The sequence below is a fragment of the Musca autumnalis genome, unplaced genomic scaffold (assembly GCF_047663935.1).
Source record: "Musca autumnalis isolate F117 unplaced genomic scaffold, ASM4766393v1 scaffold_1, whole genome shotgun sequence".
Classification (NCBI taxonomy): domain Eukaryota; kingdom Metazoa; phylum Arthropoda; class Insecta; order Diptera; family Muscidae; genus Musca; species Musca autumnalis.
In genome coordinates, this window is record NW_027411644.1 from 118,451,796 (window position 1) to 118,478,006 (window position 26,211).

General features: G+C 33.9%; 3 protein-coding genes across 8 annotated transcripts in view; all 3 read right to left on the reverse strand.

Moving 5' to 3' along the window:
- The window catches only part of CtsF (Cathepsin F), an 82,595-nt gene extending 67,676 nt beyond the window's left edge, over positions 1–14,919 (reverse strand). The window contains exon 1 of one of the 3 annotated variants that reach the window (XM_073990300.1): positions 14,523–14,919. In XM_073990300.1, the coding sequence (XP_073846401.1) occupies positions 14,523–14,603 (81 nt within the window). In that variant the 5' untranslated portion in view covers positions 14,604–14,919. The remainder of the gene's footprint in view (positions 1–14,522) is intronic. The other 2 variants (XM_073990315.1, XM_073990307.1) reach the window with 2 other exon arrangements.
- A 2,655-nt stretch (positions 14,920–17,574) lies between these two features.
- Positions 17,575–20,412, reverse strand: LOC141405966 (uncharacterized). The gene is made up of 8 exons (XM_073990936.1): positions 20,324–20,412; positions 20,011–20,256; positions 19,603–19,954; positions 19,365–19,547; positions 18,834–19,061; positions 18,612–18,771; positions 18,365–18,543; positions 17,575–18,250 (listed from the first exon to the last, which is right to left on the reverse strand). Exons 2-8 carry the CDS (start codon positions 20,249–20,251, stop codon positions 17,647–17,649), a joined length of 1,947 nt encoding a protein of 648 aa, XP_073847037.1. The 5' UTR covers positions 20,252–20,256; positions 20,324–20,412; the 3' UTR covers positions 17,575–17,646.
- A 122-nt stretch (positions 20,413–20,534) lies between these two features.
- The window catches only part of Enoph (enolase-phosphatase E1), a 46,123-nt gene continuing 40,446 nt past the window's right edge, over positions 20,535–26,211 (reverse strand). For 2 of the 4 annotated variants that reach the window (XM_073991047.1, XM_073991039.1), the window contains 4 exons: positions 21,468–21,669; positions 21,129–21,409; positions 20,797–21,053; positions 20,535–20,733 (listed from right to left, as the gene is read on the reverse strand). In XM_073991047.1, the coding sequence (XP_073847148.1) occupies positions 20,588–20,733; positions 20,797–21,053; positions 21,129–21,409; positions 21,468–21,539 (756 nt within the window). In that variant the 5' untranslated portion in view covers positions 21,540–21,669 and the 3' untranslated portion in view covers positions 20,535–20,587. Of the gene's footprint in view, positions 20,734–20,796; positions 21,054–21,128; positions 21,410–21,467; positions 21,686–26,211 lie in introns of all 4 variants that reach the window. The other 2 variants (XM_073991029.1, XM_073991018.1) reach the window with 2 other exon arrangements.

Here is a 26,211-nt window from a genome sequence, read left to right on the forward strand (position 1 = left end):
TTGAAATAATAGAAAATTAAATGGGGAAATAACAATTAAATTCATGAATTGGAATTTATACAATTACAATTAACCCTTCGATGGAGCATAAAAATCCTTAGCGGTCTTTAGTGTTTGGTTTGCTTAAACTAAGTTTGCCGGTAGGTTATGTTACAAGCTCGCTATTATCTGATTAAATACTATAACTTCTCATACATTTCGCAGAAAAATATTCAAATTTTAAAAAATATCCAAAAAGGGTTAAACACACTAATTGAAGCTTCAATCATATGCATGCTTCTCGAAATTATACAAAGCAACTATTAATTTAACTTTTACACCAATGTAATCTATATTCGCCCACATTTAAAATTTGACCTACAATAGGGTTAAACACTCTCATTATAGCTCCAATCATAAGTATACTTAAGCTAAATTTTACAAATTAAAGTTTTAAGGAATAAGAAAATTTCAATGCTATTCCGCTTGATTAAACACAGCACCTCGTTGCATTCATATCCAATCGAGAGAGAGAGAGAGAGGAAACTACAATGAAAAACTTTTGCTGCTAAGACTGCTACAGGTCTAAAGACGAATTAAATGAATTAAAAAAATCCGAAACGAATATTACTGCCTGTGGTTGTCGGTCGTCTCTTTCCTATTCCACAACATTTCTTTTCAATTGCAGCTACAACATTCGTACATAGATAACCAACCGACAATGGCATCATTCCAGAGAATAACTTAAAGCTTAAATGCTGAAAATGAATTTGCTGCAAATGCAAAACAATGATTATTGCCTAAGCACCGACTCAAACAATTGCTTCTGGCTGTGTGACTGGCTAGCTGCTGGCAAATGAAGATGCTCAGCTGTTGTGTAGCTGAGTACAAACTTCTTACTTGAGAATCAACAAGACGACGTTGTGCAGTTGGTGCCAATTTGTTTGTTTTTATTCGCCTATTTTGATGGCATGACTATGGAAATAATCTGGAAAATATGCATGGATCCGACCACCACCACCATGGAGGAGGCTGGCTTAAAGCTTAAAGAAAATTGTCGACTAAATTGGTCATTTGACTACTTAAGCAAGATAAGAGAATATAGAACAAACCACAAGTTTTACTGACGAGGAGCGAAATAAAAATTTTGAAAATTTTTTAAGGGGACGGAAAAAGGTTGGCCTTTCTTTTAACCAGTAAACTTTGGGAGCCCAGTAGTGCGATTCTCTAACTCATTTTTGAGTTACCGACAAAAATCGGTAAAATTCATATATAAAATTCATTATAAATTTTCGGTAATTAACGATATTTTTCGGTAAGCTAGAGACGCATAAGAAGTAGTCGTAAAGTTCTACCGATAGTAACGGTCTTGTCAACTTTTGTTAAAATATTCATTCATAACTTTGCGTTTTAATTTTACCGATTTTTGTCGGTAAATCAAAAAATTACTTAGAGAATCGCACTACAGACCTGATATGCGCCAATACGGCGAAAATTTTTCTAGGGGAAGCTAATACTAATAATGGTTCAAAAACTCTAAAAAATCCTGCCTATAATGACTGATGAGCATCAATCCCACAGCGGCCGGTTTTATGGACCGGATTGTCTCGGAGGAATTTTCGACCAGGGGCCGTCAGCTCAACAATTACGTGTTTGTGTTCGTGTATTTTTTTACCATGGAAGCGGCAATTTATTCCGGAATGCTTGCTTCAAGCACTTTCGGTGCATGCCGGACCTTCTCTAACCTCGGGCCATGGATCTGTTCCGTTTGTCAGATCCACATCCACCACATACCAATATCGGTGAGATGTAATGGATGTAGGGAACGGATGGACTTCCCAGGCTGCTCTGGCCTTAGTAGCCTAAAGGATTACTGCGATAGGAGTTATGTTGCTGCTTGCTGCGCAAGAACTCCTCCCAGCGGTTCTCCAACCTTGCCCTTGAAATCAACGTTTCTGCAGTTAAATTGCTACAGTCTCTTCAATTAACTCCGCGAAATTGTGGATGTTATGAGTCGAAAAAACGTCATGGTCGCCGCAATCCAGGAAACAAAGCCAACCGTCACCTGTAGCTTGCAATGTTGCGATGGTTACAATGTTTTGCGTAAGGATCGTACAAGAAGCGGAGGAGGACTTGCCTTCCTAATGCACCAGTCTGTCCAGCTTGAGCTTGACTCCAGTGACCAATACATGGAATATATGGGGATAGCAGTAAAATGTGGTACTGCCGAGGTAGAGTTGCATAATGTGTATATACCGTCGATAAAAAAAACTGTGCCCTGTGCCCAGATGGTTACAGCGCTGGCCGAGCAAATTGATAGCTCCACGTTTTGCACGGTAAATGGAGACGAGGATAAAAGGAGATTGCCTCAGCTAGCCAGATATAACCATTGTGGCACCAGGTCTGATAAATGACGTATCCTGGCAACCCGTCATTTCCCTTGACTCAGACCAACTTCCTGGATGCCGTATTTTTCTAAACCATGGGAAAGCTGATTGGCCAGGCTTTAGAAAATGTACCAATCACCGCTTTCCGGGACATCATCACTGCAGCAATCGCTCGCTACATACCTGCTGGTCGAATATCCGAAATCAGATCAAGTTCCCCAGAAAAGCGACGGGACTAGCAAATGAGCGTGAACATAAGCGGAAAAAAGCGGGTTGATATCTCCGGAACTGTTTAACTTCTACCTTTCTGAAATTCCACACACTGCAGACGGATTATTATGCGATCTTGTCATCGGGTCCTATCGTCGATGACATATGTGAAAGGTTAAATGTCTACATAGCTGACCTAGTGCAGTTCTTCCATCTGAGGAAGAGGGAGGTCCAAAGGCACAAACGAGAACCTCTACTCCAAGGAGCCTATTAGACAGGCCTGGATAGCATTCACGCTATTGTAATCGCGCAGGCAGTAATTGGAGATTACCCTCATCAATTCCAGTAGTTGCCAAGGCAAACACGAGTGGTTTTAGCCCAGTTAAGATTCTGACGATGCAGCCGCCTCAATTCATATTGGGCCCGAAATTATGCCACGATACCCAAACAGATGCCCTGCATGTGGAGTAGAACCACAAGACACGCTGCATTTGTCTAGCTGCCTAGCTAACCTCACTCATCTGTCTTCTGAATTTTTTAGAATTCAGAATTTTTTTAGTATCGATACTAAAGGGTGTTCCATTTAGAGGTTCCTACTTTCTTTAAAGAAAAAAAAACACAGAAAAATCAAATTGAATGGGGAATGTTTATTATCATTTGAAAGAACATTCGATGGCATTTATTGTTTGCAGATTATGTCTAACAAATATTGGTCGAGGCTACGTCTAAGACGGTCTGTCCGTAGAGTCCAATTTTCGCTGAGTTATTCGAACATTTCGACTGGTAACTGACGAATGACACGCGTGATGTTTGCCGCCAAGGCATGAATCGAAGCGGGGTTGTCCGTATACACTTTAGACTTTATATAACCCCACAAGAAAAAGTCTAACGGAGTGATATGAGACGATCTTGGTGGCCAATCTACTGGTCCAAAACGTGCTCACCGAAGTGTTCTTTCAATAAACCCATTGATTGATGCGATGTGTGAGAAGTGGTGCCGTTTTGTTGAAACCAAATGTTGCCGAGATTACGAGCTTCAATTTCAGACATCAAATAGTCGGTTATCATGACGCAATAACGGTCACAATTGATGATGAAATCCTAACCGGCATCATTTTGAAGAAATAGGGTTCGATGATTCCACCGACTCACAAACCGTTATTTTTTCTGGATGGAGTGGCAGCTCTTGAATTTCTTTAAGTTGCTCTTCTTCCAAAATGTGGCAATTTTCCTTCTTTACATACCTATAAAACCAGAAAAGTCAGAAATGTGCCTCATCACTGAACAAAATTAGGCTCAAAACACACTTTGTTAATAAAGTTGAACGATTTGTAATCGTTGTAGAGGCGTAAGATTTTCCATGATAAAATGCCAAACAGTACTAAACAAAAATAACATGAACACGTGACACGACACACGCGTGATCTGCCAAAAAAGGCTGTTAAAAAGAGTATCTCTTGTTGGATCACCCATTAGTTGCTACAACAACAACTGATGAGCACATTAACTTACAAATTGAGTATCCGTTTTGGACGAAAATTTGCAGATCGTACAATTTCTTCCAAAAGTACATCAAGTTCCTATAAAGTCTATATCGGACAACAACTTCAGGTACTTTCTCACAAATTTTCAAACATTTCGCAGTAGTGTTCGAAGATGGACTATATCTCATATATACCTATCCAGCAAAAGTTCAACACATTTGCTCTTTAATTAAGTTCAAGACCTCTTTTCGGACCGTACTGAAATTTTAATAGCGGGTAGTCGTTGGATTATTACAATTTCCCACATTTAGTGCCACATTACTAAGTGAGAAAATTAAGAAAACCTGACCTGGTTAATCATTCAAAACAGTTTGAGCATTATTAAATTACCTTAGTTTCAGAAATTTGCTTAAAATAAACCCATTTTTATAATAATATCATCATTGCTAAATTTAACATACTAACCCTCCGACCATCATCAACCAATCCATTCATTTACTCATTCATATGACAACAAAAACAATAGCAATAACCAAAGAATTATAAATTGCGTGACGAATTTGCGATAAAGAACAAACAATGAAATTGATTCGATTTAAATTTGTTGATACTTCCAATTTTCAATCTTATGTTGTTTTTTTTTTCGTTGTTGTTGATTCTGCTTGTATTTTATTTGCATGGCAAAGAATTTATGTCAATATTTTATTTATAAAAAATATTTTACTTAAATGTATACAACCATTTATATTTAACTGGGTAAATATTTTTTTATTAATAACAAGGAAAAACATAATAAATTCAATACAAAATTAAGTGGAATGGTATTAAGTCGTTTAAATTCTTATCAAAAAAGGCAACATTTTCAAAATGTAAAAAGTCAACATCCTTTTAATTGATAACTTTTTGGGAAAGGAAATAAATATGCAACTAAAAGCAAAGTAAAATAAATCAACTTTACTGGCAGCAACATACCCTCAAACTAAGACGGCACAAGAAAAAAAAAACAACAGAAATGGTGGACGTAAATGTATTGATCCATAATTTTAAAAAAAAATTATTGCTATTTTTGTGAATGACAAAAATGATTATGGAAGTTTCCTGCGTAAATTTTTAGGATATTAGGATAGGTATCATAAATTAATTATTTCACTGACAACCTCAATCAACACAGTCTGCACACAAAATGTATAATTCTTCTTATATTGCAAGAATGCCACTTGGGCGTTGTTATTGGAACATTCGGACCATTATTGAAAGAAGTATGGAAAATAAAATTACAGTGTTTTTTTTTTAACAAAGTCTAAGAGGACTACTAAAAACTTAAGTAAGAATGGTATGAAGGAGTGGCCTAAATATTGGGACTTTTCGGGCCCATATCTCAGGAAGTGAAAGCATCCTCTAGCAAAAACAATTATCACACTGACTACCCGCTACACAAATTTCAACACGATCCCAGAAATAACATTAAACGGGTTTGAGCGTAAAAGTGTTGAACATTTTCCCATCAATTACCGATATCGAAAATTTTGGGACTTCTTGAAATTATACAGGGGCATGAAAGGTACCTCAAGTAGCTAACAAAATATTTAAACTTCATATCCGAAATCAATCTCCCATATCGAACATTTTGGGACTTCTTGAAATTATACCCATGAAGAGTTGGACCCACAGTTCGAAAACTATATACTAGTGGGTATCAAAATGTGTAAGGTCCATATCCGAAATCAATTTCCGATATCGACAATTTTGGGACTTCTTGATATTATACCCATGAACAGTTGGACCCACAGTTCAAAAACTATAAAACCTGGGAACAAGCGGTTGCCGGGGATAAAAAGGTTCATCAATTAGCTATCAAAATGTGTAAGATACATATCCGAAATCAATTTCCGATATCGACAATTTTGGGACTTCTTGAAATTATACACATGAACAGTTGCACTTACAGTTCGAAAACTATAAAACCCGGGAACAAGCGGCTACCGGAGAACGAAAGGTACCTCAAGTAGCTACCAAAATGTATAAAGTCCATATCCGAAATCAATTTCCGATACCGAAAATTTTTGTACTTCTTGAAATTATACCCATGAACTGTTTGACCCAAAATTTGAAAGATTCATATCCGAAATCAATGTTCGATATTGAAAATGTTGTGACTTCTTGAAATTATACCCATGAATAGTTGGACCCACAGTTAGAAAACTAACAAGCGGCTACCAAGGAATGAAAGGTACATCAAGTAGCTACCAAAATATATAAAGTCAAAAAAGAAAAGAAAATTTTGGGACTTCTTGAAATTATATATACCCATGAACAACATTTTGGGAATTCTTAAATTATACCCATGAACAGTTGGACCCACAGTTAGAAAACTCTAAAACCGGGGAGTGAAAGGTACCACCAAAATGTATAAAGTTCATATCCGAAATCAGTTTCCGATATCGAACATTTTGGGACTTCTTGAAATTATACACATGAACAGTTGCACTTACAGTTCGAAAACTATAAAACCCGGGAACAAGCGGCTACCGGAGAACGAAAGGTACCTCAAGTAGCTAACAAAATGTATAAAGTCCATATCCGAAATCAATTTCCGATACCGAAAATTTTTGTACTTCTTGAAATTATACCCATGAACTGTTTGACCCAAAATTTGAAAGATTCATATCCGAAATCAATGTTCGATATTGAAAATGTTGTGACTTCTTGAAATTATACCCATGAATAGTTGGACCCACAGTTAGAAAACTAACAAGCGGCTACCAAGGAATGAAAGGTACATCAAGTAGCTACCAAAATATATAAAGTCAAAAAAGAAAAGAAAATTTTGGGACTTCTTGAAATTATATATACCCATGAACAACATTTTGGGAATTCTTAAATTATACCCATGAACAGTTGGACCCACAGTTAGAAAACTCTAAAACCGGGGAGTGAAAGGTACCACCAAAATGTATAAAGTTCATATCCGAAATCAGTTTCCGATATCGAACATTTTGGGACTTCTTGAAATTATACCCATGAACAGTTGGACCCACAGTTCAGAAACTATAAAACGAGGAAACAAGCGGCTACCGGGGAATGAAAGGTACCTCTAGTGGGCATCAAAATGTGTATCCGAAATCAATTTCCGATATCAAAATTTGTTTGACCTCTTCTATTGAATTGCATAATCTTCTTTCAACATTATGAGTCTATCCATGATTCAATTGTCAGATGATTCGTTAGCTGATGTCTTCTCTTGCTATCAAAATATATTTTGTTTTAACAAAATAATAAAAAAAGAGTTCAACCAAAAGTATATTTTCTGTTGCAGAACCTCTAAGAATCCATTATTTTTGAAAATTTTACAATTTTTTCCTTTAAAAATATTAAAAAATGAAAGATTCTTGCAATTCCTTAATTTGAATTTTGTTGATAATATTTAATATATTGTTTTTGTGCGTTCTTCGCTACAAAAAATTGAACTAAGACCTGAATTCGAGCCCGTGTAACCTTATGCTTTGTTTACATTTACGAAATCCACTTGATTTCAACTGTCAAATCCATAGGTTAAACGTCAAATGAAAACCAGATGAGATTTCATTTGACGTTTGAGCTATGGAATTGACAGTTGAAATCGAGTGGATTTCGAAAATGTAAACGTAGCATTACAGAGCAATGCTACCATACTCAATTATATTTACATTTGCATATAGCTTTATGCTTTTTATTGTGTTGGAGTTGTGTAAACATAAATCTATATAATATGATTTAATTCAATCTTTTTTTTTGGCCAGTAGTGCGATTCTCTAACTCATTTTTTGAGTTACCGACAAAAATCTGTAAAATTAAAACGCAAAATTATGAATGAAAAGTTCAAATAAAAGTTGACAACACTCTTGCTATCGGTAGAACTTTACGACTGCTTTTTATTTGTCGCTAACTTACCGAAAAACATCGGTAATTACTGAAGTTATAAGCACTTTAATTTTACCGACAATTGTCGGTAACTCAAAAATGAGTTAGAGAATCGCACTACTGATGGCTTTGAACTCATTTAAAGTTGTTTTTAAATAAATAAATATGCCCTACAAATCATATCAATTTGCGACCCGATTGTTCTGGTAGGATTGACAACATTTTTCTTTGTTCGAAACTCGCTACCGCAAATTTGAATTGATAAAAAAGTCAACTACAAAAAAATTGTTGAACAAAAGAATTATTTGTTGACAGAAGAAGAATTATTGGCTGAAATAACGTAAATCTATATTCAATATCAGTAGAGAAAGAAAAACAGCACGAATTCGAAATGGGTCAGTTATAAATTGAAACGGAGAAGCGAATAAGGAACTGGTTTTTAATTCGCTGATATCAGCAGAATTCTACTTTTTGCATAATTTTATACAACATTGGGCAAAAAAATATTAAAATTAGCAATTTTGGAAAACGTACTGGGGAACTTGATTCTGAGGTAAGTGTTAAATGGGTGCGATTGATTATTCTAAATCAATACTTACATATAGAATGTACTAATTAAAAATACATACACACCGTGTGTTTGTACTTTGATTTTGAATTATTATTATTTACATTCAAGGCAGCAATTAATTCATTTACAAAAGTTCATTTGAATTGAGTGACTCAGGTGGTATTTTATGCGTAATTGCTTCTTGTAACCTGCCTTGGCGGGCAGGCATATGTCGGCGACATGCGTCACAGGCGTTGTAAATAATATCCATCATTAAGGTGTCTGTTTGACTAATGATGGCAATATTAAAATAGCCCATCATTATACTTAATTTTTGCAATATAAAAACATTACATTGTAATGGGTAAAATAAGCAAAATTTGTATATAGCCAAACACATGCATTTATTTACTTTCCCAAGTGACTAAGGCAAACACATAATTTGTATTGGCAATAAATTTCAATTGAATTTTAATTAATTAAACTAAGCAAGCAGCGCGCAATATTTTTGTACAGAGCATAATCCCATACTTATTTGTATTGGAATATTTTATTTGTATTTAACAATAAAACGCCGCTAATGGGAATTTAGGTAGAATAAGTTATTTTCATTTGGTGAGCAAATTGTGTGTTTGTTGTCATGAATAGAATAAAAAATGCGACATTTTTTTATATAGCAATTTATGTTATTTAAGGTTAAATTAAAAGGCAAAGATCTAATACTAAGAAATTAAATTAGCATACAGTAGATCTTACATAAAGCTCCTAAAATTCACAAACTTTGATAATTCTTCAAGTTATTGAAATCCAGCTCCAAAAGAAGCAAAGTAGAAAATCCTGTTTAATGGCCATATTCATAATGTATAATGATACGAAGATTTTTAAGCAGTTTTGATAAACATTTAATTACGTAATCCAAACTATTTAAACAAACACGATCGCAAAGAAAAATAATTATGGCCCGTTTCTCTAAGACGATATGAAGCAAAACTTGTTCGAATAACTACGAAATTTATTTCCCAGTTTGTAGCTACTTTACTTAGTTCTTCAATGTTGTTATAGGATCTTCCAAGACTATGCGACAAAGAATCAATTTCTGATATAGTTGACCTTCTGCCTGTGGTTTTTGATCCATCTCTTTTTCGGCTCCCTTGAGGGTTGTAGACTAGAGATAGGCGCCTGGCACGATCGTTACACTAAACAACAACAACTAGCCTTCATCCTTCCGGATATGCAGCCTCCTTCTAAGAATCAGCGAGAAGTGAAAATATAGGATTAAAATCATTTGATAATGCCAACGGAGGACAATTCATATCTGACCAGCCAAATTCACGTTCATGATTGTGAATGCCTTCAACCAACGTATTTTCATGATTGGGCAAGCTATCAACAAATTTCCTTGGAAAATGACTTCAGAATATATGTGGTAAATTCGAGTATCTTTTTGTAGGGGTTTGAAAATTCTTCTTCACTCTCTGCCTGGGCAACATTCTTTCACAAAACTCAAGCTCTCGGACAATCGAAGGAAGAATGCTAATCCATAAAGGTATAAAAGGCATATAATAAAATAGGTCTAATAGTACGTTTATATATAACCGAATTTAACAAACCCACTGGGTTTCAAATGTCAATTCCTTTGCGTATACGTCAAATAAATCCTCATTTAAAGTGTTAACGCTGCAAAAGACTATAATATAAACACGATCTTACATTCTTTTTGTCGGGTTCACCGTATTCTCTACCTAAAATAAGCTTTTCAAATAATTTACCTAAATTCCAAAGAATATTGAGCGAATATTGTCAATATTGAGTTGAGTGTTTTTTTGCGATCCAGTTATAGGGAAAGTAACAATAGTTAATGAAACTATGATCGAACAATTATACTCTAATATGTATATTAAACCCACTCAATCTATCTATTATTATGATATGTGCAATCATGACGTTGACTTAGATCAGTAATGTTCCGGAATATTTTTCTCTCCTGAGGAAAAAACTTGCTTATCGTTTATGGACACCTCTCGGATCGAACCAAAATAGGTAGCCCGTATGACCCTAAACAACATTCACAACAACGCACAATGATGCCGCTCCCTTGTAAACGTGGACAAAAATAGAAGGAGTTGACCTAGGTCAATGAATTTTTGTACAAGTATTTATGAGCGCATAGAAATGAAAAATTCAAACGTTGGTCCAAATCGGTCCAGATTTGGATATAGCCCCCATATATATATCTTTCTTCGATTTTGCTACATCTCAGTCAATTTTGATCGAATAACCTTCAAATTAAATATGTGATATTTTCATAAGCCCATAATTAGTTTTACCGATTTTGAGAAAAATCGGTTCAGATTTGGATATAGCCCCCTAATATATATATTTCCCCGATTTTGCTATATCTCAGTCAATTTGGATTGAATATCGTTCATATTTATTATGTTGATGTATTTCAAATGTATTTCAAATTGGGTATTACATAGTAACTTAAATATAAATAAAAATAAGTAAATAATAAAATAAATAAAAATAATAATTATAACATTTGCAGTATGAATTTATCATACATATAACAACAATATCCCATTCTTAACATTATGGCGCTTTTTGATGTGTTTTTGACAACGCAAAAATGTATTAACAAATATAAAACGAATAAGTCAAATAAAGTGAATTGGTAAACCGAGGCAAAATAATAAAACATGGATTTTTCGTTCAAACTGTCTATGATAATCTGGTTGTGTCTCAAAGAATCGGATTTTGTCGGATGTAATTTTTACATAACACTGTGCAACATTTTTAAGGTGATCTTGTGCAAACACTTCGAACTGAGGATTTTTTGAAAGCACAGACCCAAACGACAAGAAACCCTAGTTGGGTTTTGTTGTGTCAGATCCAGCTTGGATTTTATGGCCCCATCTAAACATGGCTAAATATTGAGATTTTAAAGAAATTCGGGGCTATATCTCTGAAACCAATGCGAATCTTCTTCTGACCTCTGAAGCAAATTTGTAGATAAGGACAAGAATAAAATATTTGGAGAAATAATGAACTCGAAAAACTACATTTATTGCCTCAAATTTCAAAATATATGCAAAAAGTCCACAATTTTTATACACTTCGCACCGTATCTCTAAAACCGTTAATTTTTTCTGAATATTTTCTTTTGGGAAAATATTCCCTGGAATGTAATACACAACTCTTCAGAACATGTCATTGTTGTAAAAAGCCTCTATGCCGTTGTTTTCAGTACATTTTTCAACGACGATTTAATAAAAATGTCAATAATGTAGTGAAATCCGAAATGCGAGAATAAACTGTTGATGTGAACTGTGTTTGAAATACGTGTTGTAAGAGATATGATGCAAAATACCGCTGAAACAACATGAAGTAAGCATTTTAGAGTTTCAGAATGTTCTAAAGAATTGTTGAGAACTTTATTTGGAAGGTTTTTGCAAAAGGTTACTTGGTTCAACTCCCAATAGTTTAGCCGATACTGACCAAAATTTCAGCAATTATGTAAAATTTTCTACATTTTATAGATTTTGATGCCCTAGATGGAGTTTTTCTTATGTGGTTTCTTCAAGAGATAAGTTCTACTAGTTTAGAGCTACAATATTGCTAAAGACAGCAAGGCCAAATTCCTATTCGTTTCTAAGATAAAGGCCTGATAAATGCAAAAAAGTGAAGATTTAGCCCGGTTTAGATTAGGCCATAAAATTCGAACTGGATCTGACAGGACAAAACCCAACTAGGGTTTTTGTAGTCTAAATATGTACTTTCAAAAAATCCATGCTAGAAGTTGTTTGCATTTTCAGTGTTGCATAGTGTAATTTTATTCGAAAGGCATGTCTGTTTCATGTACCAAATGGCCGAAGCTGCAATTTGCTGCAATTAGATTTAGATACGCTCCATGAAAGAAACGAAATGCATTAGTTTTGTATAAAATGTTATTGCTTCAATCAACATAACGGTACTTTATATATAAACATTTTATGTAAACATTTTTTTTCACAAAGAGGAAGTCCATTGGCCACTCTTTAATTCCCATCTCAAAAGATGTAATAATTCCATTAACTTCTTTAAATACAGTTCCTTGAATATTTGGTCCGTTTTTATATAAATTTCAATATAAATTACCAACGAAAAGTGTTCTATGTTTGAGGGGCTATAACTTTATAGTAACACCATATATCGACAAAATTCTTTCAGAATTGTCCTATTTGAAGTGTTCTCAATAAAATGAATTCATAAAATTTTAAAAAAGTCAAAAACACATTTTTCGATTTTTGTCCACTGGGGCACCATTGTGCAACGTAATGGTGTTAAAGTAAGACATTTTTATTTATTTATTTATTTATTTTTTTTATGTATTTATTTATCCATAGTGTAATACAAAGCCAACCAGGCCAAAAAATACATATTACATAGCTTAAAGAGTCCTGAGTATGTATTATATTATATTTAATATCCCTAACATATGGCTCCCCAGCCGCAAGAAAAAATATATATAAGAACAAATAATATTTCAGATTCAAGGAACATTTTAACAGGTTTAAAACATAGTAACTCCGAGAGGAGATTAAAGTATAAATACATTCAAGCAGAAAAATATGGTATTCTAAGCGGAGTTGTACCTATTGCATGAGCTTCAAACGAAAACCATTATTAGATTGAGAAAAAATGCGCAGATCATAGGGTAACACATTCCAATACCGGGCAATTCTAACAATAAAGGATCTTTCAAGCAAAGAACTCTTAATTCTAGGCACAAATTAGGATATCTAACAAAGATATTGAAAGAACAGCCAAAGAATTTAGAAACAAATTCCGAAATGTGATCTCGTCTTCTAATTCCAAAAAGAAAGCGTACCATTTCCGAATTGTCGATTAAAAACAGTTACTTTTCGAGTATTTGATGGACGGACTAGGGTGTACTCTTCTTTTTAAATACCCTAATGAATCTTAGCCCTGAGAAGTTCGCAAAAAATAAGAGTAAATTGGGTGAACAAAATGCTTGAGTCGTGAAGTGAGAGGTGAAGTGTGTCTCAGAACATACCCGTATATATCGTTGTAATCGGGGCCCCGAAGAATATCAACAGCCCGATCCGAGAGGTGCCCTTAAACAATTTAATAATGTTTAACACCATTATAAGACATTTCCGAAAAGTTAAGACCCACTTGTTTTTGTATGCGACAATACACACACTTCGTATTACAATTTCGTACGTCTCCTAAACAATGGAACCCGCTCAATGATTATGACAACAAAGAAAGCTAATGCAGCGACGGCGACCTCCAACAATTAGTTGCCGGCATAAAAGATGATCATGCGATAAGTAAATTGCCATTATTTGTTTATAAGTATATTTTCAAAATACGCAAAAACGAAAGTATAGACGATAAACATGACCTTAATTTCAGTAAAAATAAAAACAAAAATTGTTTTCTTTGTTATAGTTGCGTCTCTGGAGAACGACGAATACAAATGTAATGCCGTTATAAAGTCTATTGCAAATGTGGCTATTGTAGATTATCAATCAATTCAATGAGTAACTGCGGAATATTGTATCTCAAGCAAAAAAACGGTGTTATGCATTTCAAAATATAGGGGGTATTAGTAGTGTAAAAAATCGATTACTTGTTTCGATTTAGTTGCAGTTTGTGTAAGTTTATGAATTGACGCAGTAGGTGTAGTACACTGTTGGGCAGAAATGCTCGGCCTCATACACAAAAGTGTAAAAAATACATGAGTCTCTCGCAATTTGCCCACCATTGGTGTAGTATTTCTTATATCATAAGTTTGTGTGTGTGTGTAAGCGTGCTCATATCACCGTTGAAAAACAAAATGTAAAAAAAACAAGCTTAAACTAACTGTTAGCGACATCTGACTTCTCGTCCAATCAAAGAGTTAGTAACTTTTCCAATTGGAATTTTCATATTTCCGTTGATCTCTTTTATCTATTTGACAGATGAACTACAATGAAGCTTCAAAATTGTGATAAGACGACTTACCTCAGCTTCTTGTCCACTGACAATCACGACAAATGCCAACAAAAGAGCAACAGTTGTTGCTCCAAACGTATAAAATCTCATATTTGATGATTACGGTGACGTCGTTATTTTTTATTGTTGTTTTATCGTTTCTTTACTGTTTACCGATGGTCCGACCCGTTACCTATTTCCTTATTACTTTCGCAAGATTTTTAAATATTGTTTATTTTTTGCTTTGTCACTAATTATTCTTTGTTATTTTTTTTTTCTTAATTTCTCCAACACAGAAAGAAAAAAGACGAAAAGACCACGGACAAATACAATACTAAACACCGATTCCAAACTCACTTCCCGCTGAAACGAACTTTTCAGCTGGAAACACAAATAACAACTGATTAGGGATACGCAAGTCGACTTTGGATTAATCGATTACTCGACTTTTAGGTTGCAAGAGTTTAAAAATCGAAGCGAATTTAGGTTATAGATAAACTCGAAAATTCGACTTTAGATTTTCCTACCCACGAATATGACAAATTCACATGAAACTTCATACATCATATAGCTTTGTTCCAGAAATAGAAAATTTCTACTATTTTTGCCAGTTTTCCATTAATTTTTTGCGAAAAAATCGTTCCAGTACTCCAAGCAAAACTGAACAAATGAGAAATACTTTTGGGTTGACAAACCCCAACTTTGAGAAAAAATGAATTGTGTAATAACGCCGTGCATTTGTTTACCCGATGATTACACACAGGGCACATTCATATAAGGTAAACGCATGAATTACAACAACTAACAAATTTACAAAAACATTTGGTCTGTTCCAGTACTGCAAGAATCTACTAATTTTTACTATTTTTTTCGTTAACATAAAGGAAAAAATGTTATCGTAGTAAAAAGTAGTAGCTTCTTGCAGGTTCTGGAACAGAGCAATTGTTGTTATTGAAAATTAATTGTCAAAGATAAATATTGAATAATAGGGTTGTTCCAAAAATTTGTTCAGGAAAAACATAAATACATTTTGAAAATCCTCTAAAATAGATCAAATTTGAATCAAAATGTAAATATAAATATTCAGAACCGTCGCAAGTCATTTTTATTACACGTTTACGGTGAATAGAAGAATTTTATCGTAGCAAATTTTATTTATTTATTTATTTATTTCTTTCAGTGAATGCAATTTTAAGCCCTAGGGCCGATTATAATTAAATTGCAAATTAAACTACTCCAAGTTACATATAAAAATATTGTTATCTTAAAAATAAGTTATAATTACGATAAGTTACTGAGCGTTCGGCAAGTAAATAACTACTCAAATAGAATGATTATCATGAGATAAATACAAATGATTTTTTTTTTTTAATTTTTAGTACATGTTTTCTCAATGAATGATTGGCAAGTAGAAAAAAACTACTCAAGTATAATAGTGTTGATGAGATAATAACAAATGTTTTAACGATTTTAAAAGATACTTTTTTTTCAAAATGTATAATTAAATTTAAAAAAAGGTTAACTATGCGTTGCTATAAATATAACATATATAGAAAAACTACTCATAACATATATAGAAAAAAACTCGAAGTTTCAAATTTCATGAGTAGACCCTATTACATTTTGAAAACTAAATTTACAAAAAAAGTAAGAATACAGCTGATTGTCACTTCTACCTTGTATAAATATGCCTTGATTACACATGCAAACAATGGTACAATTATAACAGGTAACAGCGAGTGCCAGCTGATTTTACTAAGTGGTGTTTTACATTTATACGATTGCTCGTACGAAATTTTGTCTCCTGTTTGATCATATTCGTAAATTTCACACACAGGGTTGCATTTTTTTGTAACATTGTACCAAGTGTACATTTTGTTAAAAATTCTTTATGTCAAAAGAAGGTATTTTATAAAAAATATTTCATAAAAATGTTAAAAAACTCATAAAAAATAATCATTTTATGCGTTAAATAATTGTTTATGCACAAATTCATTGCAAAACTTAAATTCTGTTTCAATTTCTCTTACTATGTTTTGCAACTCTGCTTAACAAGAATAACCACCACAAAGAGGAGACAAAATCTCGTACGAGCAATCGTATAAATGTAAAACACCACTAACATGTAATACTAGTGTCAATGCTGATATGAAGTTTTAATTTTGATTTCTGTTTTTTGTCAAAATATGTTGTCATTCTCCAGAAGAAAATATTTTTCCAAAATCTGTGAATATTTTTCGGTTTCGGAAAAGGAAATGATTTTTTAACCTTTAAGCTGAAAACACATACAACGTTTGGGTAAAGTTTTGTGTCGTTTTGGCCGTTTTTACACTGTTGGGCATGATGCCGAAAATTCAAATTCATTTGAAATATATGCCGACAAACAGATAAACGCTGGACTTTGGTATCGGCGTCGCCCTGTTGTTGTTGTTTTTTTTCTCAACGCCCAACACAAAACTTTACTCAAACGTTGTATGTGTATTCAACTTTAGCTATAAAAAGCCGCGGATAAATGTAACTTACTTGCAAATGTGACCCATGTTTAAAACTTTGATGAACTACGGAATAATTTACGTGTCCATCGAAGTCAAACTAGGGGAGAAGGGCTTATCTTTCCTTTACCGACCCGCCTCTGAAAATTATGAAAAACATTACCACAGATAGTGCTTTTTATCCCGATTCCAACCATGTATTGCTTCTGTTGCGGAAATGTATACTTCTCGAGATATGGGCCTCCAAAGTTCCACAAAGGCCCTAGTATAAAATGTTGGCAAACCACCGCAGAAAATTATGAAAAAATTACCACAGATAGTGTTTTTTATCCCGATTCTAAACATGTATTGCTTTTATTGCGGAAATGTATACTTCCCGAGATATAGGCATCCAAAGTTCTACAACGGCCCTAGTCTAAAATGTTGGCAAACCACGTAACGTCAACGTAACTCTTTGAGTTTTACGTCTTTGGGTATTTCAGGTGACGATATGTACCAGCCATAATGGTTGGCTCATAAGAACAACTCAATTTTACACCCGAGCATTATCTATGAATTGGGTCTTAACGGATAGGAAATTTCCGAATATATTTCTTTATATTAATCTTTATTATGATACCCCTTTTCAATACAATTCAACCTATTTTACAAGTACGAAATTACTACAGAAATGCTCTATCCAAACTTGATAATTCATCTGCGCTATCATTTTCCAGCAATACAAAGTTCTCTTCCGATTTTGTAGTTTTCTTGTCATGTGATTTCTTTAATTTTGTTCCGTTTGATTTTCCCGAATTATGGGTATTTGTACTGTGATTCGAACAACGTGATTGAGATTTTCCACCACCTCCGCCACCGTATATTTTACGTAACGTATTTAACTTTTGAGACATTCGACTTGATTCTTGTGATCTGTTGTTGTTGGCATTTGACGTTCTTGCAGTCTCTAAGAAATGTTCATAATCCAAACCAGGATCAGACAGATGGAATAGACCACGTCTGCAACTACTGTGTGTCCGTGAGGAGTTTTTCTTTGTTCGTTTTCTTTGATTACTTTGGCACATATGACGTCGTCCCTCTCTTTGACAGTTGTGTGTAAGTTTGCCCACATTTGGTCCCCAATGTGTTGGACCTTCCAACAGTAGTGGGGCAGATTTTACACGTTGCCTCATCAATTCCATGTTCAATTCGTATTCACGTTTTTGCAAAGCTTGTTCGGCCTTACGTGTCGCCAGGCGAAGTTTTATGATTTCTTGATGAGTTTCACTAAAAAAGAGAAGAGGATTCAATTAGAAGACTATTTTTAAGAGAAAAAAAATGTAGACAAGGAAAGTTGCTGTTCGTTGGCCACTTCATGGATTCACTTGTTTATTTACTTACTTCAAAGATAAAGTTTTCCATGCCGGTGTCTTTCGTACCTCCCAATCGACTTGCGGCGTCTTGTCGTGATATGTGCAATTGTTTTTCAGCTCCTTTACTTTCTTTTTGGAACTCTCAACCCTTAAGGTGGCAGCAAGATTAGGTCGAGCTACTGGATGTATGGGCGATGGAGTGTTTTGCTGGAAATAAAAACAAAATTGTGATCAGTTTGTGGCATACTAATCGACAAGTAAAAAAACTCCCATACTTTTCGGCAATGTGATTTCTTTGAGGATTCTAAATCGAAAATTTTAAATGGCACTTTGTAGTTGTTGTCGTCATTCGATTTCTTGGTTTTGGTGACACTTTCCACCCGTTCGCTGGATGTATCCGTTGTTGGTGTTTCTACAATAATTTTCGGTATATTCCTAGGAAGAAAACAAAGGTGTGAAATTATCTATTGGGTATTGCAAATAATTTTCATATTTACCCTACACCATCTGCTTTGTTGGTATTCTCTTCGAAATATTTACTAAACTTATTGTCATCCTTTTGGGCATCCCTATTCCCTTTATAGGAAAGTTTATCCAAAGTTTTGGTTTTACCGCGAAGTTCTTTTAATTCAATGGGTTCGGTAATGGAGTGTATGTCATTGAATGACAGCGATTTTCGCAGTCGTTCCCGTAGAGTTGATGTGAAAGTGCTTTTAACAGGTACCCTGGAAGATGAAGAAATATTTTTAATTTGTAAATAATTTGGACGAAATCTAAATAAAATGTCGTCCTTAATTGTTGGAGTAACGGAGTGAGGTTTCGAATTATAAATGAAATGTTTCGAAATGCAAATGGAATAAACCGAATTACAAATGGAATAATTTGAATTACATATGAAGTAATTCGAATTGCAAATAGAATTCTCGAATTATAAATAAAATCTTACAACTGAAATAATTCCAATTACACATTAAAAAGGTGTATTATCCTTTTTGTTTTCTTATTCTAAATAATACTTCTTAACTTACCTTTCAGTAGCGTCTTTCTTTATATCTTCACCTTTCTCTTTGAATGAACACCGAGAAGTGGATCTAAACTCATTTCGATTTAACTGTGATGAACTGCGTGCAGTTGGTCTTTTAAATTGAGATTCGTATTCCTTTAGAGACTTCTTAAACTTCTCAACTTCTTCTTCGAGTTCCTTTTTTAAACTGAAATTGAACACAAAAGCTATAAACATATCCTTCAAAATGATTAACTCCCTACCTTTTAGATGTCCAACTATTTTCATAGCATTTACTTGACAAAGTGTACGCTGAATCTGGAATAAAAGTTGATTTGTTTTTTTCAGTGGAAAAATCTAAAATACTCTCAGTTTCTTCGGAACCAGTTTCACGATGATTTTTAGCACTTGTCTTCTTCTTTTTCTTAGTCTGTTTAGATTTTTTACTCTGACAATGAAATGATTGGGAAGAACTAGTTGTTGTGCTACTGCTGCAGCGTTCTTCGGTGACACATGAATCCACTTGTTTGGTTTTCAATTCACGACAAGTACTTCTCAAAGTATCCAAAGTGGAATAGAATTCTTCTTCCGTTAAATGTGTTAATTCACCGTAATCTACAAAAATTAACAATGTGTTATATCTGAAGCTATAAGGAAATTCTCTTAAAAACCTGGTATACTATCGTAGAACTTGGTCAATGGACGAATTCCACTATTGCAAGACCATTTGCTGTCCACCACATCGGAATTGCATGATTTTGTAGTTGAAATCAATGTTGTACTGGGCAAGGCTGCACTGGATGTCACGGACAAGCGACCCAGGTACATTTTGGGTCGATTATAGATGGGAGCTGGACAGTTGTTACACGGATCAAGGGGCACTTTCAAACACGAGTGTAGAAATGAAGCCATCTTGGCTGCTTTGAAATAATAACTAACTTAAATCTGAGAGAAAAATTGTAGAATTGTTCTTTTCAAACACACTTTTTTCCTTTTCTGCTGGTAAACAATTGGTATGTTGTCATGGAAACTTGTAAATTTGTTTACATTTACCAATTGACTATTTGCTGGATTAACCTGATAACAGAATTTATAGTGGTGCTATTTATTGTATTCTCTACCAACGACAACAACGGTTACTTTAAGGTCTATCTATAATAACTCGATTTGTTACAGACATCACAGAGCATTGGAATAACTTTAATAAGATTGAGTGACAATATTCCCTGCGGACAGTTTTGTTTATTTTCACGCTGATTGTTTCAAACTTATTTTAAGAGATTCAAAATCATTAACAAATGTAAATTGGGTTTTATCGTCATCAGTCAAAGGCGCATTACCGGGTCTGGTGAGTAGGACAGTTTGCATGCCAGCTTTGCGAGCAGCTTCAGCCTCTGAAATGCAAAACGACAAAACAATTTGTATGAATGTAAAATATAATTTGTAAAGCTGCATACCTTTAACAACATCCGTCAAAAACAAAATATCACATGGATCTTCTCCTAAATCATTGGCAATATTAACATAAGATTGTTCTTCTTGTTTGTGACCACTAGTTGTATCGAAATGTGCCGAAATATATGGCAATAGGTTACCCAATTCAGTTTGGCCAAATAACAATTGTTGAGCTTTTATACTGCCACTAGAATAAATAGCCAATCGCAGTCCAGCATCTTTCCATTTCTTAAAAGCTTCTGGTACATCGGGGTAGACACTGATAAGAGATATCAACAATATTCAAATTTTACGAAATTATTATCAACGAACATCATGTAAATGTGGTACTTACTGCCCTTTGAGGTCGCCACTTTCATAACCCTTTTCCCACACCAATCCCTGAAGTTTCTTTAGAGGACCTAATTTTAAATCTTTATCAATTAAGTATTTAACAAATTCATTGACAGTGGAGACATCATAGGACTCATTTGACAAATTAGGCACTTCTGTTTTGTATACTTCGAATTGCGGCAGTTCAAATAACTCTCGAACTATTTCACTTGTCTCCTTGCTGACCCATGTTTGTTCCAAATAATCTTTTGTAAATTCCTTGGCATATGGAAATAATTTATCCTGAGAAATAAACAAATATTTGATTTAAAACAATGTCGATTGTGGGAGTGGTTATTACCTTGACGAAACTTATAGATGTCGTGGTTCCTTCAATATCAGTTAGAATAGTTTTAACAATAAATTCAGCCATACTCTCCGCCTATCTTCTCGTGGATGCCCACCTCTATTCAATGTGGAATTGGAACTGATAAGAGACAGTGTTGCCAAACCTTATTTTAGTTGTAATGAGGATTTTTTTTTGCCAAAACAAAAGTTTAAAACTATGCTCGATTCTGGCTAAATCAGATGAAAAAGATACAACGTCAAAATAAATAGAATACAGAGTTTACTTTGTATCTACGTATGTATATATTTTCAACAATATCTAAGAATTTCTCAGTTGAAGCATCTTTAAATATTAATCAAAACGTGGCAATACTGTGGAAAGCGCTATTTTTTATTTACAATGTTAGCTCTGTTCCTTTACGTGCAAGAATCTTCAAGTTTTACCACTTTTTACTCGAAAAGCGTTCCTTTACTTAACCCTGCGTTTATACATGACAGGACAGTTGACTTCATGTATTGATTGTCAAAATCCCACAACTTGCCTGTGTGACGTAGGCGTCCCGACAACTGCAAAAACAGTTTTAAAATGTTGAATGAAAATCGTCGATTTCTTTTTGTTTTCCGTTCACTTATTTTGTTTATGTCCATGTTCTTTTGTTTTCAACACATTTCAATTATTATTTCACCGATTTTTACAAAAATGCCAAAAATTTGTCTTCCTTACTGTCTGTGAAAAAATGATGGACAGCTGGGAGACGGCCGACAAATGTATGTATGTGTTAGTAAATCAGAGTTGTATTTGAAGACAAACTATCTGGTGTAAACGCCTAGTTAGAGACCATACAATTCATATGGTAGTAGTTTACAACTTCTACTACTTTTGCCGGTTTTACCATTTTCAAAAGTAAAGGAACAGGCCAGTTGTGTAGCAACGGTCAAACTGTAAACAGAAAACATATGTTCAACAGTGTGTGTGTTCGTTTACTCAAAATTTGAACAAATTGTTACTGGATGTCGTTCGTTTATGCTGTTCAGACTGACGGTGTTTCGTTCTCTATTTGTTGTTCGACCCCAAATTACGATGTAATTACTTCATTTCCCATACAGAATATTGAGAACGAACAAGGATTTGTGTACATTGTTCAATTTAAATTACTCTCAAAACGAAGATAAAATATGTCCCATCTCTAACAAATGTGAGAATTTATCGAAATAAATTAATTATGACAGGAAAAATACAAAATTTAAAAATTTATTAAAAACCCAAACATTTTTAGAAAAAACTGCAAAATATGAATGAAAAGTAAACGGTTTAACGACTAGTATATATTCAAATCATAGCAAATTGTTGGGCTGTTCCTTTACTTTTGAAAATAGCAAAACCGGCAAAAGTAGTAAAAGTTGTTAACTGCTTCCATATGAATTGTATGGTGTCTGAAGTAAAGGAACGCTTTTCGAGTAAAAAGTGATAAAACTTGAAGATTCTTGAACGTAAAGGAACAGAGCTAAATTTGGGCGAGTAAAAAAATAGTAACATGGTTGCCGGCGTCTGATTGGCTGATACGCCGACTTTGACGTTTGTTCCAGTTTTTTTGATGTATTTTCCATTTTTCCGTTCCCGAACTATTTCAGAAAACTTGGGCCTAATTATGTGATTCGATATCGAGTTGTTTCGACCTGAGTACTCAAAGTTGGGATGACAACATTCGTTATCGAGTAAAATTATCGAGTAATTGAGCATAAATTTGCGAGTAATTTATCGAGGCCAAATTGCCTATCGTAAACAAATAAAATTAAAGATTTCTTATTGTCTTTTTGTTTAAAATGTAAAAATTGTTGTTTGTTGTCGTTTTATAGAAGAAAAACGATGTTAGTAAATAATTGGCAGCATTTTTTAGACAATATAACAAGAGAAATTGGGAAAAGTCCTTTGCAGTCGTTTTTAGAAATTGTGATAAATTTAGAATCAAAATGCAAGCAATCATTAAACAAAAACTAGTTTTGCAGTCGTTAAAAAATAAGTTGAAAAATAAGCATTTCTGCAAAAAAAAAAAAAAATATTTAATATTAATAGCCTTTATTTTATAAGTGAAGTACATTTTAAACATTTCATCCCCCGTTGTTTACCAAAGGAAATATTCTCTCAGAGAGGCTACTCTCTCAAACTCTCTCTCATTTATTTTGAGAGAGGATTATTAAGGTAGATGTATTAGCAATCCGTTACAACAATGTCAAAAAGATTTTGCAAGAATTAATAATTTTCTTAGCACAACTTCATACCGAAATTATTATTCAATGTATTGTTCAAAAAATTCCACAAATATTTACATTTTTCATTCATAATTTTGTTTTTTTGGTTCTTGCTTTCAAAAAAAACACCTTTTTTACATCTACCTTCATAATATTCCCTATAGTATACATAGGTTTTCATAGTTCGACTACCGGTTACTCTCGAAACATTCGATCAATGATTTCGATCGAATCTCGTCATGCCGCTTTTTTATCGTGTCGAAATCTTTTTCACGAGCAAATACTCGATCGAATCGAATCACGTAATTAGGCCCCTTGTGTGTAAGAACAAATTTTTCGCAGTTCTCTCTTTTACGAGTTTTACCATTAAAAAGTACGGGAACGAAGCTTAGGTAGTTATTCAAGACGATCGAACTGCACTGCAATAAAATTGTTTTTGTAAAATGCTAAAGTGTGGTTCTTTTACAGAAAATAAGAGTCGATTGCGATTGCTTTTTGTAGATGGAGTGAGTAGCTCACTTCCAAATGCCAACAGGGTTAGTACATATAAATATCTTCAACGGTATTGGAAATACGCATACACAATCATGAAAAATTACCCACAGGCAACAACGGGCCCTAAAGGGTTAACGTCAGATTTTTTTATTTATTTGGCATATGTTTTCACATATTTATTCTCACTTAAATCGACATCGAGCAGTAAACCATTACATACACTTTATTTAATATAGGGAGATCTAATGAAGACTTCCATAAGAAGATATAATAGTGTAATATTATTTTAGTACATTTATTCAAAAAATTGAGCAATAACATTACATATACCAAGTTTTTGTTAGTGTGTAAACATACGACATTGTAAAGAAATCATTCTACTTAAACCCAAGGTATAATAAAGTATATAAGTCCATATTTACATTAGGCAAATTTCCTTGCGGCAATTGTCAATTTGTAGGTGAGGGAGGATGTTGAGAGGCCAAGGGTTACCATATGCCTTATCCCTCCCTCCATCAAACTGACAATTGCCGCAAGGAAAATTGCCTAATGTAAATATGGACTAACCGGATCTAATATGCACACTGGGTTTCAAATGTCAATCGTCAAAATAAAAAGGTGCATAAAAAGGTTAACCCGGCAAAAAGCTCTTAAGCTGAAAACAGATACAACGTTTGATTAAAGTTTTGCGTTGGGCGTCGAGAAAAAAACAACAACAACAGGGCGACGACGACACCAAAGTCCAGCGTTTATCTGTTTGCCGGCATATATTTCAAATGAATTTGAATTTTTCGGCATCATGCCCAACAGTGTAAAAACGGCCAAAACGACACAAAACTTTAATCAAACGTTGTATCTGTTTTCAGCTTAATGCATACGGCGTTTTAAATAAGGTAGATGCGACAATTTCATTTAAGCTTTTCTCCAGAACTATAACAGTTTTTACAATTTTTACCACGTTTGGAACATTTGGCGTTCCTTTATACACAATTTATATGAAAGTCGTTCACCACTTTTACAACTTTTATAACATGAGGGTCCACTCATGAAATTCAAAAATCTCACATATGCTATCATAAAATACTTCGTTTCATCCTAAACGTGTAATAAAAAGGACTTCGACAGTTTTGAATGCTTTATTCTTACATTTTGAATCAAGTCAGTTATATTTTAGAGGATTTTCAAAATGCATTTATTTATATTTTTCCTATGAAAATTTTAAGAACGACCCTATTATTGAATATTTTATTTGACAATAAAAATAAAGCCTACACACATGGTACAATAATTCATAGGTAGGCCAGGTATGAGAATCGCCAAAAAAATACAACCCTGTCGCTATGGCTTAAAACGTCAAAATTGTTTTGATGAATGATAACGGATGAGTATACAAAGAAGAAGAAGAACGAAATGTTGAAATGAAAACAAAACAGAGTTGAATTTTTTGATCAATAATAAATATCAACTCTGCATGTCAACACGGTTTTGACAGATTAAGCCATAACAAAAAAAATTGTAATCAGCTGTTAGCTGTGGCCTACCTAAGAATTATTTTACCATGCCTACACACATCCAAGTTTGAGTGAAGTTTTGTGTCATTCTGGTAGAAGAATAAAGAAAAATTGAATCTTGGCAGCACTTTGTCTTTTATTCATCTACCAGAAATTACACAAAACTTTTCTCAAACGTTGGATGTGTTTTCAGCTTTACGTTGTTAAGCTGAAAACAGATACAACGTTTGATTAAAGTTTTGCGTTGGGCGGCGAGAAAAAAACAACAACAACAGGGCGACGACGACACCAAAGTCCAGCGTTTATCTGTTTGTCGGCATATATTTCATATGAATTTGAATTTTTCGGCATCATGCCCAACAGTGTAAAAACGGCCAAAACGACACAAAACTTTACCCAAACGTTGTATGTGTTTTCAGCTTTATTGTTGCAACTACCTTCTACAAATATGCATTGCTCAAACCTTTATTAACCGGTATTATTTATTATCTTCCCTGTCTT